The 14,475-nt window shown below is 41.0% G+C and overlaps 1 protein-coding gene across 1 annotated transcript; it reads right to left on the reverse strand.

Moving 5' to 3' along the window:
• Nucleotides 1-1,672: 1,672 nt before the first annotated feature.
• Nucleotides 1,673-12,984, reverse strand: LOC114663023 (DELTA-sagatoxin-Srs1a-like). The gene is made up of 3 exons (XM_028816798.2): nt 12,905-12,984; nt 10,450-10,582; nt 1,673-2,493 (listed from the first exon to the last, which is right to left on the reverse strand). Exons 2-3 carry the CDS (start codon nt 10,575-10,577, stop codon nt 2,049-2,051), a joined length of 573 nt encoding a protein of 190 aa, XP_028672631.1. The 5' UTR covers nt 10,578-10,582; nt 12,905-12,984; the 3' UTR covers nt 1,673-2,048.
• Nucleotides 12,985-14,475: the final 1,491 nt, after the last annotated feature.

The following is a 14,475-nucleotide window of genomic DNA, read 5'->3' on the forward strand; positions in this document are numbered from 1 at the left end:
TATCACATTGTGACCACAAGGGGACGCCAGAAAGTCACAAACCACATACACAGCAATACAGCACTCACTTTATGAATAAAATCAAGGATTTTATTCCACAAGGCACTTCTCTTCTCCAGTAATCAGCCATAATAATACAAAATGCAAAATAATAACCAATTATTCTTCCTCCTCTCTACCTCCCATTGAGTGCTGCTCGCTGCCCCCCGACTCTGACTTGTCCATGAGTGGCAGCGAGCTCCTTTTTAAGCCGGACACAAGAATGTTTCCGATGTCATGCTGTATCTTCTTCGAAGCACTTCCAAGACATAAAGAACGTAGAAAGATCCTCCCCATGACAGCGCCCTCTATCAGCCTGTACGGACTCCTGAAGGGCTGCATTTCCAGACTCCATCTCCCAAGCATCCCTACAGTTGTCCCAACTGAGTAGGATCCTATGTGAGGACCACTGCCACCTATCAAATTGGGGGATTGAATTGCTCCCAACTCCCAGCTATCTCTGGTCCATCCATCCATCCATCCATTATCCAACCCACTATATCCTAACTACAGGGTCACGGGGGTCTGCTAGAGCCAATCCCAGCCAACACAGGGTGCAAGGCAGGAAACAAACCCTGGGCAGGGCACCAGCCCACCGCAGGGCACACACACACACACCCACACCAGGGACAATTTAGGATCACCAATGCACCTAACCTGCATGTCTTTGGACTGTGGGAGGAAACCGGAGCACATGGAGGAAACCCACGCAGACACGGGGAGAACATGCAAACTCCACGCAGGGAGGACCCGGGAAGCGAACTGCACCACCGTGCCGCCCCGCTATCTCTGGTCCTTCCATTAATTTACACCGGCCGGGTACAAAGTCATTTATTTGTTCCACCAGCCAATCCAGCTGTGTCGTTGCTCTGGCCTCCCATCTGGGTAATGGCTTCTTCTCTTTTGCAGCCGGAATGCCATTTCTCCTCCTACACCATATATGTATGGCTGTTTATTAAACCTGTAGTGGATCTATATAAATAAAGGTTCATTTTGGAGCCTTCATGTGGATGGCTTTTTTGGGACCCCCTTTAAGCACCTTTATTTTTACAAGTACACAGGAGTTTTACTGGAAAGGTAGTAGGTATGTCCGCTTTGCATCAGTTTGGATTTTGCATGCATTCTCTGTGCTCGCTTACTACTGTATTTTCGTCACAGTTGTCTTGCTTCATGGCTCAACGTTTGTATTCATGTACACTCTCAGAAATAACGGTTCCATAATGGCACTTTACTAGATTGTGTGGTTCCCCATAGCACTCTTGCTTGACAAAGAACCATTTCATTCTGTGAACAGTTCTTTACATGTAAAGTTGTTTTTTAGGCGTTGAAAAGGTTCCTAATATGTGGAAAAACAGAAATCTTTCATGTTTAGGAGGCTATCAAGGATGATACCAACAGTGAAGATAACCTGAGCTTAGCTTGTGTTATTGTGAAGGTAAATACTCAGGAACTCACTGGTGTTTCCCAAATCTGTTACCATTTATTGATGATTATTGATGGAACCTGTTATGGATCTAAATACAGTAAATCAAGGGTCTTGCTGGTGCTTCTATGTAACCGAAAATGATCCCCTTATGGCATTTTAAAGAATGTACTTACGACTAACTAGCACACTATAAGAACACCCATAAAATACATGAAAACATATATTTAAACAGATACTGTGGTACAATACTGTTAAAAGTATTTTTAAAACAAATGAATACATGCACATTGCCCTCAGAAAGTATTCAAGCCCTTTTACTATATTGTTATGTTTCAGTCTTATGCTAAAATTATATAAATTCATTTTTTCCCTCATCAAGCAGCACTCAATATCCCAGAATGACAAAGCGAAAACAGGAGGCCAACTTCTCCATTGGAAATCTCACACAAGCATAGGGAAGACATACAGCATTTTATTTTTTATGAAATTACAGAATTTCATTGCCTAAAGCTGTTTTATTTTTAAAAGCACATCAATTTGATAATGAAGCCAATTCCCAAAGAATGTAAGACTGCTGTGCTTTTCATGGATACCCTGAAGAATAATTGACATTGCTTTCCCACAATTCCACTTGCATTATTGATTGCTTGGCATTAGACATTGTTGCTTTGATATCAAGGCCGTTGGCACTATGACTCAGAGTGCCCTGGGTAGCTTTGGCTCTTTTAAACTCTGGTTTGACCTGTTGGTACATTTCGTGATACAAATGGTGATCACACCCCTTACTGAGGTCATAAAAGCCCACTGCAAACCAATTCTCGTACAAACTATAATCATAAGGCACACTGAACATGATAGCCAGTTTCATATTGCCGCTTTGTCTCGGTGATGCACAGATGTCATACGTCATCACTCCCACACTTCCACAAGCCGAGTCGCCCGTTTTGCTGAAGGAGCAGGCCTCTCTACTTTTCGGCTCGATTGTAGGTTGAAGAGGGGTGTTGTTATACCCGCTGTGACAGTGGTACCTGTTCGAAGACACAAGATACAAACAACTCATGTTTAGGCAACTAAATAAAATCAAAAACTCCATCTTAACCCACCCTTTCTAATTTGAACAGATTACAGTTTATTCAAAAGATGCTGCCATCTTACATTATTATGGATATCGCCACTTCTTTAGTTTGGCCCTGTAAGAAAATGTATTGAAGGCATTTGGCAGGACATGGCCTGTTTTCATAAAAATGGTACATTTTGTGTATTAAACAACTGAGTAAATATTTACAGGTGGACAAAATGGGGGGCACAACAGCATAGTGATTCGTGTCTAATGGCTCCAGAGACCTGAATCGTCTGCATATTCTCTTCACGTTTGTATGGATTTTCTATTAGATAGATAGATAGATAGATAGATAGATAGATAGATAGATAGATAGATAGATAGATAGATAGATAGATAGATAGATAGATAGATAGATAGATAGATAGATAGATAGATAGATAGATACTTTATTAATCCCGATGGGAAATTCACATTCTTCAGCAGCAGCATACTGATACAATAAATAATATTAAATTAAAGAATGATAATAATACAGGTGAAAAAAACAGACAATAACTATGTATAATGTTAAATATTAACGTTTACCCCCCCTGGTGGAATTAAAGAGTCGCATAGTTTGGGGGAGGAACGATCTCCTCAGTCTGTCAGTGGAGCAGGACAGTGACAGCAGTCTGTCGCTGAAGCTGCTCTTCTGTCTGGAGATGATACTATTAAGTGGATGCAGTGGATTCTCCATAATTGATAGGAGTCTGCTGAGCGCCCTTCGCTCTGCCACAGATGTTAAACTGTCCAGCTCCATGCCAACAGTAGAGCCTGCCTTCCTCACCAGTTTGTCCAGGCGTGAGGCGTCTTTCCTCTTAATGCTGCCTCCCCAGCACACCACTGCGTAGAAGAGGGCGCTCGCCACAACTGTTTGATAGAACATCTGCAGCATCTTATTGCAGATGTTGAAGGAAGCCAGCCTTCTGAGGAAGTATAACCGGCTTTGTCCTTTCTTGCACAGCGCATCAGTATTGGCAGTCCAGTCTAATTTATCATCCAGCTGCACTCCCAGATATTTATAGGTCTGCACCATCTGCACACAGTCACCTTTGATGATCACTGGGTCTATGAGGGGTCTGGGCCTCCTAAAATCCACCACCAGCTCCTTGGTTTTGCTGGTGTTCAGGTGTAGGTGGTTTGAGCATGTTCATATTCAAGTTCAAATTTATTTTCAGGTATGCAAAGTACTCTGAAATTCTTAATTGCATATCTAAACACACTTGTGATTGAAATAGTACACCAAAACAGATAAAGTAGACCACAAAATACACTAAAACTGTTATACAGTATATGTTTTGGCCAAATGTGAGCTGTGTGCCAGTACTATTCTGTGCTGCCTTCACCACCCCCTTATAGTGCCCTTTGTAGTAGTTTTGCTGCCCTGCACTTATCAAGTGCCATACTATGCTGCCATATTTATTGAGGAAAAACTCCACTGTGCACCTGTAGAGGTTGGTTAGCTTGGACAGACAAATGTGGGCCTTCATCAGACATCTAGGGAAGTTAAGGTGTTGGTGATCCTTCTTGACAATAGTTAGGATGTGTTCTTTTCACTTCTGGTTTTCAGTGATGGTGGCTCCAAAAATTTCTACTTAAGCAGATGTGTGTCTTCTGCCAGTGCTTCTTGACCTCTGTGACCAGCTCCTCAGTTTTGCTGACATTAAAGGTGTCACACATGTACGAGTAGAAGGGTGCTGTATGGACCAAGTGAAGGTAATTCCACGCCAGGCCAGGGGGTGGAAAACCTGCCTGATTCACCCGTAAATACATCACTTCCGGTTCTGGCACCCAGAAGAACGTCACTTCCGGCCCCAGCGCTCAGAGGAATGTCACTTCCGGTTCTGTAATGTCACTTCCGGTCAAGGCCTTTAAAGCCTACATGTTTTGAAGAGTAATTCAGTTCAGGACTCGATTCAGTGCACTTGAGTGCTCATTCTAAACCCTTTTGTGGCCAGGGACAATATATGGATGGCTGCCCCAAACCATTTTGTGGGTGTCGAGGCTGTTCATTTCACAAAGGATATATTGTTGTCCAGGTAATGTTGTGTCAGAAGGCAAATGAGTTCTCTTTAAATCTTCTCATAATTATTGGTGATCATGCAAATGGCAGTGGTGACATCAACAAATTTAGTTGAAAATGAAAATCAGAAGGGGACTCAGCACACTAACCCGTGTTCAGGATCAACATGAACATTATGATGCAGCTGCTCTTCATGTGCTAGGGTCTGCAAGTTAGGATGTTCAAAATCCACTTGCAGATGATGTCCCAAATCTAGGACCTTGCTGATCAGCTTTGATGGTGCAACATAGTGTAAAATGTCAAGCTGTCATGAGTTCATTGGCAGGGCAGTTTTTATTATCCAGATATACCAGGATGATATGAAGTGCAGAACATGTTATAAAAACATAGAAACTGGAAATGGGCCATACTATGAGGCATATTCAAAAAGTTTCTGCATTTTTATGTTTTTACTGGAAATGGTGAAGGCGGGAGGAGTAGTAATTGGGTATTAAAAAGTTGGTATGACGCTGGGAAAATTGCATCGCAAATGAGGGCGACCATGTAGAAAAGTGATGTAATTTGTTTTTGAAATTCTTAATAAATAGAGTTAAAAAAGTGTGGAATCTTTTTGAACGTCCCTCATATTTGGAATATTCTATTGATTGCATCTCAGAACATGTACCTCCAAGCAGTTTATGACAATGGCTGTGAGTGACACCAGTTTGTAGTCATTGAGATGATCCTTTTTAGTTTTCATGGGTACAGAGATAATTGTCTTTTTGTTGCAAGTGGGAGCTACAAAGTCCCTCAGTGAGGAATGAATAATGTCTACATGTTGAAGAAGTGGTGGTTATGTGAAGTGGTTACTGTCAAAGTGATTTTCTCCATTTTCTATACAGAGCAATGGTGGTGGGGAAGTATTCCGTAGCATTTTTCTAAAGTGATAAAGCTACCTTGAGTGGAGTGACAGTCCAATGTAGGGTGGAACCACTAGCACACCTACACTTATAGATAATGGGCTTATTTGACACCTCCAATCAATTAAAACTCCACATTTCTGAGATGTGGAAGGGATCTAGGGGACTCAGATTTAATTTTATCAAGAAGAATTTTTGGACGCTCCTCTAATCACATTTCAGTTTAGGTGTCCACTATAATTCTTCCCGTGTCTGCATGGGTTTCCTCCAGGTGCTCCAGTTTCCTCCCACAGTCCAAAGACATGCAGGTTAGGTGCATTGGTGATCCTAAATTGTCCCTAGTGTGTGCTTGGTGTGTGTGTGTGTGTGTGTGTCCTGCGGTGGGCTGGCGGCCTGCTCAGGATTTGTTCCCTGCCTTGCGCCCTTTGTTGGCTGGGATTGGCTCCAGTGGACCCCCGTGACCCGGTAGTTAGGATATAGCGGGTTGGAAAATGGATGGATGGATGGATGTTGGATAAAGCAGATTTGGAAGATAGATGGGTGGAAAGATTTTATTCAACAAATTCTAAAATTTTCAACATCATACAATAACATTTCAAGAGATGTTGTTTCAATAATATAGTTAAGTTAGAAATGTACAAGTTGCACAATACTATATTTATATGTATTCAGGGACTTAAGGTGTAGCTTTTTACTTATTATTCATTTGCTTCATCAAACAGATAGATATACCATTTTTGTTTATTCAATATTTTTTGTAATTTTTTTTTGTTCTTTATTTCGCCTTATACAATTTCTTGTATTAGGAATTTGTTGGTTTTCGCATACCCCTTGGGGTTAGAGCACAGGGTCAGCCATTGTACAGCACCGCTGGAGCAATTACAGGTCTTGCTCCAGGGCCCAGGCAGAGTAGGATCTTTTTTGGCAGTGACGGGGATTCGAACTGGCAACCTTCTGGATACCAGCACAGATCCTTAGCCTCAAAGCCACCACTCTGCCCCTATTATTATTAGTTATTAAACTAATAATTTATAATTACTATTAATAATAATAATTATTAGTTATATTAAAAACTAATGGAGCGTGAGATCGACAGGCGGATCGGTGCGGCGTCTGCAGTGATGCGGGCTCTGCATCAGTCTGTCGTGGTGAAAAAGGAGCTGAGCCATAAGGCAAAGCTCTCAATTTACCGGTCGATCTATGTTCCTACCCTCACCTATGGTCATGAGCTATGGGTAGTGACCGAAAGAACGAGATCGCGAATACAAGCGGCTGAAATGAGTTTCCTCTGCAGGGTGTCTGGGCTCCCCCTTAAAGATAGGGTGAGAAGCTCAGTCATCCGGGAGGGGCTCAGAGTAGAGCCGCTGCTCCTCCGCATCGAGAGGAGTCAGATGAGGTGGCTCGGGCTTCTGATCAAGATGCCTCCTGGACGCCTCCCTGGTGAGGTGTTCTGGGCACGTCCAACCGGGAGGAGGCCCCGGGGAAGACCCAGGAGACGCTGGAGGGACTATGTCTCCCGGCTGGACTGGGAACGCCTTGGGATTCTCCCGGAAGAGCTAGAAGAAGTGGCCAGGGAGAGGGAAATCTGGGCATCTCTGCTCAAGCTGCTACCCCCGTGACCCGACCTCGGATAAGCGGAAGAGAATGGATGGATGGATGGATTAAAAACTAACAGTGGTAATAAAATGCAATTTCTGCAAGAGCAGAAGATGCACATAGGGAAAAAAATAATGGTTAAAAACAAAAGGAAATGAAAGCCATAATGACAGATAATATTCAAGGTTGAGAAAACAAGCAAGAGGCTAAAAGTGAATGCAACATGCAAGTAGAGTTTGCAAAAGGCTTGTCTGAGAGTTTTGGTATCTGCAGATCAGATAAGAACTGAGTTCCTAGTTGCCCTTTTATCCCATTGCATTGATTAAGCACCAGTTGCAACCTCAGAGGCCTCCCTCCTAGAAAAATGGGAAGTGGACTTAATGATGGGAATTAAAAATTTCAGCAATTGAGGACCCAAAATGGTGTCCAAGGTGTTGCAAAACAAAACACAAAATTGAAACCATTATAAATTCCATTCAGTTAATAAAAGGAATCGGAATCCATGACCTCAGAAAATAAACACGATATGTGTATAAGATTATACTAAACAATTAGCATAAAATGAAATCATGACATAGAGAACATAAAATACCTGCCATTAATACCATGTTACGATATGACGCAATACCATATAATCCAGGCCTTTAATGACCTCTTGGGCACAGCCATCATCAGTGTGTCTACCTTGTTGAGAGGTTTACTTACCTCGGCAGTGACATTTGTTCCTCTGGTGACTCTTCCTATGATATCTGTAGACGAATTAGGAGAGCATGGGGGGTCATGAGGTCGCTGGAAACGGGTGTGTGGCGCTCCTGATATCTATACAAAAGTCTTTACAGTCCTGGTGTTTCTTGTTTTGCTATGTGGTGGTGAGACATGGACGCTATCCAGTGACCTGAGAAGAAGACTGGACTCCTTTGGTACTGTGTCTCTTCAGAGAATCCTTGGGTACCGCTGGTCTGACTTTGTGTTGTTCATGGTGTCCCAAATGAGGCACATTACCTGCATTGTCAGTTACAGCACTGCGGCCATTTGGCGCATTTCCCCGAGGGGGATCTGGCTTGCAGGATCCTCATTGCTGAGGACCCGAGCAACTGGACCAGGCCGAGGGGATGCCCACGTAACACCTGGCTGTGGCAGATAGAGGGTCATTACCGGGAAATGGGACTGGACTGCATGTGTGTCCCGGGGGTTTCCAACCGGGATCCCAAACTGTTTTGTCATGTTATGGGTACAGCAATGCTCTCTACCAGTGCATGCTCCCCAACCTGACCTGACTTACAATATGATGTAGGTGAAAATATCAAGTTATTGTGGCAATTTCCTGGTAAATTATAGCGACAGTGTTACATGGAATTATTACAATGTGCAGAAAATACAGCCACAAGGTTATTTTTAGTGTAAGATAAATACTGTGTACACACTACCTTACTGTACTGTGCTTATAGAGCTACACCTAGGAAGTCTGTTTCCTCTTCTATGCATTTCTATATTAGTAAAGGGACATTTTGCTTTCCATTTTCTTCACTCTGTTGTTTAGATTACTTGGTACAGCTTCAAACAGCAGAAGAACTGAGCTGGTATAGGAGAGGATTGCATAGCCTACTAATGTGATTTCGTGTTCCCAGACGTATGTGCAATGCCGCATTAACCTGTATTGGGATTTAATTTGCTGTTGGGAGCAGCTGTCAGACTTATAAAAGATAAAAGTATACAAATTTATAAGCTGAAAGTGCCTCTCTCAAGTTGAAATGAAAACAATAAATGAACCCGGTATTGAGGTTGTAGAAAATGTTCCTTTTGGATAGACAGTCGCTAATGTTTTCTAAATGGGACTCTCAACAAAAACTGAATTTTCCTATCTTAGTACACCAAATTTCAATAAAACTGGCCCAGTGGGAGCTGAGCATTTCAGGTAAACAAATAAATAGGCATGAATGAAAATAACAGTAAGTACCGTTCTCATTTAATGTGAGTGCATACAAAAAATTGTTTGCAGATCCTTAACAGCTAGTTCATCATGGATACCTAAAGGAAATTGTGACCACTCATCACAAGACTGTGAGTCGATCAGGCAGCTGTGTTATTCACTGCATAACCCTGAAACCATCCCTTTTTTTAAATCTGCCTTATTCTGAGGAAAATTTTACGAGATATAGCTTATGCCTGTAATGGCAGGTGTTAAGCACAGAATATCCCCGGGCAGACCATCACACACACAGCGGGTTATGGTATTGAGACCCAGAATGCTAGATCAGTTAGGCTGCAGGCTGACATTGTGCCCCTGTGCCATACTGGTATACATTAATTATGGGCTTAGATTATCAAGAAATCAGTAATCAGACAATAGCTACTACTGTAGATACACTTGCAGTTGGTTCATAGTATCATAATCAATGTACCTGTAATAGATACAACAACAACAACATTTATTTCTATAGCACATTTTCATACAAATAATGTAGCTCAAAGTGCTTTACATGATGAAGAAAAGAGAAAAAAAAGACAATGTAAGAATTAAAATAAGACAACACTAATTAACATAGAATAAAAGTAAGGTCCGATGGCCAGGGAGGACAGAAAAAACAAAAAAAACTCCAGACGGCTGGAGAAAAAAAATAAAATCTGCAGGGGTACCAGACCATGAGAACGCCCAGCCCCCTCTGGGCATTCTACCCAACATAAATGAACATAAAGGAAGTGAAGATGGGAGTAACTGTTACATGAGCAAAAGGAGGAAGTCCAGGCTGGGGTTTTAACGGTTTTACTGCACAACCCCATCACGCCCATACGTGTGGCAAACTGAGCTTACTGTAAATAGACTTTATACATTTATTACAAGTCAGGCATGCCTGACAACTAATGCTTCAACACATCCATCCATCCATCCATTGTCTCCCGCTTATCCGAGGTCGGGTCGCGGGGGCAGCAGCTTGAGCAGAGATGCCCAGACTTCCCTCTCCCCGGCCACTTCTTCTAGCTCTTCCGGGAGAATCCCAAGGCGTTCCCAGGCCAGTCGAGAGACATAGTCCCTCCAGCGTGTCCTGGGTCTTCCCCGGGGCCTCCTCCCGGTTAGACGTGCCCGGAACACCTCACCAGGGAGGCGTCCAGGAGGCATCCTGATCAGATGCCCGAGCCACCTCATCTGACTCCTCTCGATGCGGAGGAGCAGAGGCTCTACTCTGAGCCCCTCCCGGATGACTGAGCTTTTCACCCTATCTTTAAGGGAAAGTCCAGACACCCTGCGGAGGCTTTGTATACATGAAGAACACATCATGTTCTCTTAAACAAACAGTACATTTTTCATAAAATTCAGGCAGACGTGAACAACAATGAAGAAAAGAGATACAAGACAAAAGCTTACTTCGGATTAGTCAGGAACTTAGTTGTATTGTTGGATATTTCAATCACCACATTTCTATTGGTTTTGATGCTTTTGGAAATCTGCTCTGCAGACGTGCCTTGAAGGGAGGCTCCAAATGCAAGATTCATTGTGCCTGAAAAGTAAACATGCAATAAAATGCAGCAAAATTGAATGTTTTGGAATTCTAAAATTGTCATGCTTATTTAATAAATAAGCCTGTTTAGCCCTTGAATAAATATTGATGTAACTCTAATGTCTTTCCAAAGTACTCTCCATGCATTATACATTAGCAACTTAACATTCACACTCTTAATCCAGCTCACATTTGTGAGGAGGCAGAGTCTATTCCAGTATCTTTGTGTGAAAGATATGAAACAGTTGTGCCAGTCCATCTCAAGCCACTTCATACACACCACCACACTCACATGGGTCAGTTCAGAACTTGAGGTAAGATATGCATGTAGTAGGAAAACCGGGATACTCTGAGAAAACACGAAACAGATACAGAGAAAATGCATAAACTCCACACAGACTAGGATGATGGATCAGTTGAGCTGCACGGCTAACACTGTGGCCCACCTGGCATCCAGTAATTATAGATACAAATTACCAAGACAACAATAATCTGGGAATAGTGTAGACATAGATAGATAGATAGATAGATAGATAGATAGATAGATAGATAGATAGATAGATAGATAGATAGATAGATAGATAGATAGATAGATAGATAGATAGATAGATAGATAGATAGATAGATAGATAGATAGATAGATAGATAGATAGATAGATGTAGACACCTTCAAAGAGACATTGTTTTACAAATATCAATTGTATTAAATATTATGAAATTAAAACAAAAACAGAATATTTGCATGTACTAATCATGTTTTATATGAGGAGAAAACACCTAAAAATTTGATAAATAACAACACAACTTTTTTCATTCTCTTCTTCGCCTGTTACGGGTCACCACAGCAGATCATCTTATTCCATATCTTTCTTTCCTCATCATCTTGTTCTGTTACACCCATCACCTGCATGTCCCCTCTCACCACAACCATAAACCTTCTCTTAGGCCTTCCTCTTTTCCTCTTCCCTGGCAGCTCTATCCTTAGTATCCTTTTCCCAATATACCCAGCATCTCTCCTCTGCACATGTCCAAACCAACACAATCTCACCTCTCTGACTTTGTCTCCCAACCGTCTAACCTGAGCTGACCCTGTAATGTCCTCATTTCTAATCCTGTCCATCCCCATCACACACAATGCAAATCTTAACATCTTTAACTCTGCCACCTCCAGCTCTGTCTCCTGTCTTTTCGTTAGTGCCACCGTCACCCATACATATAACATAGCTGGTCTCACTACTAACCTGTAGGCCAGTGGTTCTCAAACTGTGGGGCGGGCCTCCCTAGGGGCACGCGAAGTAACAAAAATGGGGGCGCAAAGATGTGAAAAAAAGAAAACAAGAATTGAAAATATGAAAAATACATCTGTTGAAACCAAAACAAATTAACTTGAACTACATTCTGATACTAGAAAAATAAATATAGAGTTAGATAAATGTCGATAAAAGTTAAGTAGGTATAATAAAATATGCATCTATGACATATCATTAATTAAAAAAGAACAAATTGGTATTAGTGGGCTCCTTTCAAAAAAACATTAGGGGGACGTGATTAAAACTGTTATGAAAACTTGGGTCGCAAATACTTAAAGGTTGAGAAATGCTGCTGTAGGCCTTCCCTTTCACTCTTGTTGGTACCTGTCTGTTATTAGTCACTCCTGACACTCTTCTTCTCCTCCAGCTCCACCCTGCCTGTACTCTCTTTAGTTTTTGAGAAGTTTTTCATAGATAGATAGATAGATAGATAGAGAGAGAGAGAGAGAGAGAGAGAGAGAGAGAGAGAGAGAGAGAGAGAGAGAGAGAGAGATGCATACCTACTGATACCTTTATGGTTTTAAAATCTTACACTCAATGTTATTATTTTTTCCAGTCTTAAGATACAATAAAATGGCAATGCTGCAACTTCCATGAAGAGCAATCCAATCCCATTTATGACACCCGTGTCCCTCTGCGGAGCACTGCAGGCCCAAACTGAATCAGTAGCACTCCGACATGGAGGCCTTTTAACTGCAAGTCATAAGATGTTACAACCCCTCATGTGGTTAAACTCTTTTTTTTTATTATTTTAAATTGTTAATAGCTAGTGAACCTATTTAATTTACTCTTCAGACTTTAAATATTTTAAGTTTTATTTTCTTTTCTTTTTTTACTGTTAATAAGAGTGAATTGCTGTAACAATGAAATTTACCACTGCTATCAATAATACATCTTTCTAAAATATATTTCAGTAACTTAAGTTAGCTTTAGACATATTTGATCATTCATACACTGGCATACTCACAATAGATAATAATATATTTCCAAAAAACAATAAAATATATCTTACCTTTCTTTTTATTTTTTTTATAATTGAGACTTGCGGATCCACGAAGGTAAAAAAGATATCAAAAAGTTTCTTCTCCTTTGGCCGTCTCGCTTCTCTTTATACGCCCTTCTGTACTAGTCTTCAACACGCCCTTTTCCAGTCATTGCCAGGTTTGTATCGCATTTCAAAATTAGGTAACCAAAAGAATTTTGAATGGAGAGAAAAGTAAACACCACCTTATAAGTTTTTACAAGCTTTGACATTTACTTTTTTTCCCCACATTTTTTTTCTTAAAGCAAAAACATGGAGCTGTATGAATAGCACTGTTGATAATGACATGTGGGTAAGCAAGCTGAGAAAAAAGATGGATGGATGGATGGATGGATGGATTAAAGGATGTGGCACATTAAAATAGTTGCTTACAGTTTTTTAGTATACAATCTGTGGAGGGGTTATAAAGTGAGTTTTAAAATGAATTCACCCTAAGTGCATGGAAACCTCTGACTTCAACTGTATTAGGAAGTTGTTGAAAGCACAAAGAACAAATTTCATAAGCAAAGAACTCTTACCACCGTGAAGTAGTGCTTTGTCAAGGAACCACATGATCTAGTAAAGAACCATAAAGTTCCATTGAACAACAAGAACAACATTAATTCCCATAGCACATTTTCATACAACAAAGATGTCAAAGAGAACATTACAAGAAAAGAAAAACAAGTAAGATTAAGCAATAATATTAAAGAATAAGTAACATTAAAAAAGGTAAGGTCAGACAGCTGGGAGGGCAGTAAAAACAAAAGAAAACTTCAGCTAGACTGGAGAAAAAAAACAAAATCTGCAGGGGTTCCAAGGCCAAAAAGACCGCTCAGCCCTCACCTGGGTAACCTATCTAACATAAATGCTCCAAAATCAGTCCCCTTTGTTTTCATGCTTCACGTGATAGGATTTGATGAAGTTGGTCACATGGACAACTGGATACCCACCTTCATTACTTCATTTCAGGGGGGGGTGCATGGTGCCTTGATCACGTGGTGGCCACCACAGAAGAACCAGAAAAAAAAAGCAGAGAATGGTGGGGATTAGTAGAGATGCAGATCCCTGAAGAATATGACAAATTCTACGCCCATAGAGTCTATTAGGGATTCAACTGAAATGTAGCTACGAAAAAGCCATATGAAAATAATGTTGTTTTAGCAGATTTTTAAAGTGTTCCACAGTATTAGCCTGGAAAATTTCTGTTGGTGAAGTATTCCAGGTTGTAGGTGTATAACAGCAAAAGGTCATCTCACCACTTCTTTTAAGCTTGGCTTTAGGAATTATAAGCAGACCACCATGAGAAGATTTAAGTTACGACATGGAATTTTAAAGCCAATTCTAAATGATAACCAATGTATGTAATGTAAGGATGCTAAAACTGGTAAGATGTGCTCAGTTTTTTTTCCTAGTTAAGATTCTTGCTGCTGCATTCTGCATTAATTGCAGTTGATTGATGTCTTCTTAGGTAGTCCTCTAAGGAGTGCATTACAGTAATCTAGTAAAATAAAAACAAAAGTATGAATTAATTTTCAGCGTCTTGTAATGCTAAGAGGTCT

The sequence above is a fragment of the Erpetoichthys calabaricus genome, chromosome 12 (genome assembly GCF_900747795.2).
Source record: "Erpetoichthys calabaricus chromosome 12, fErpCal1.3, whole genome shotgun sequence".
NCBI classification, from domain to species: Eukaryota; Metazoa; Chordata; class Cladistia; order Polypteriformes; family Polypteridae; genus Erpetoichthys; species Erpetoichthys calabaricus.

Excerpts from the sequence above, each read along its gene's own strand:
- LOC114663023 (XM_028816798.2), bottom strand. The coding sequence starts at position 10,577 with ATGAATCTTGCATTTGGAGCCTCCCTTCAAGGCACGTCTGCAGAGCAG. Across the intron at positions 2,494-10,449 it reads AAGTTCCTGACTAATCCGAA|GTACCACTGTCACAGCGGGT; the intron begins GTAAGCTTTTGT and ends GTCTTCGAACAG.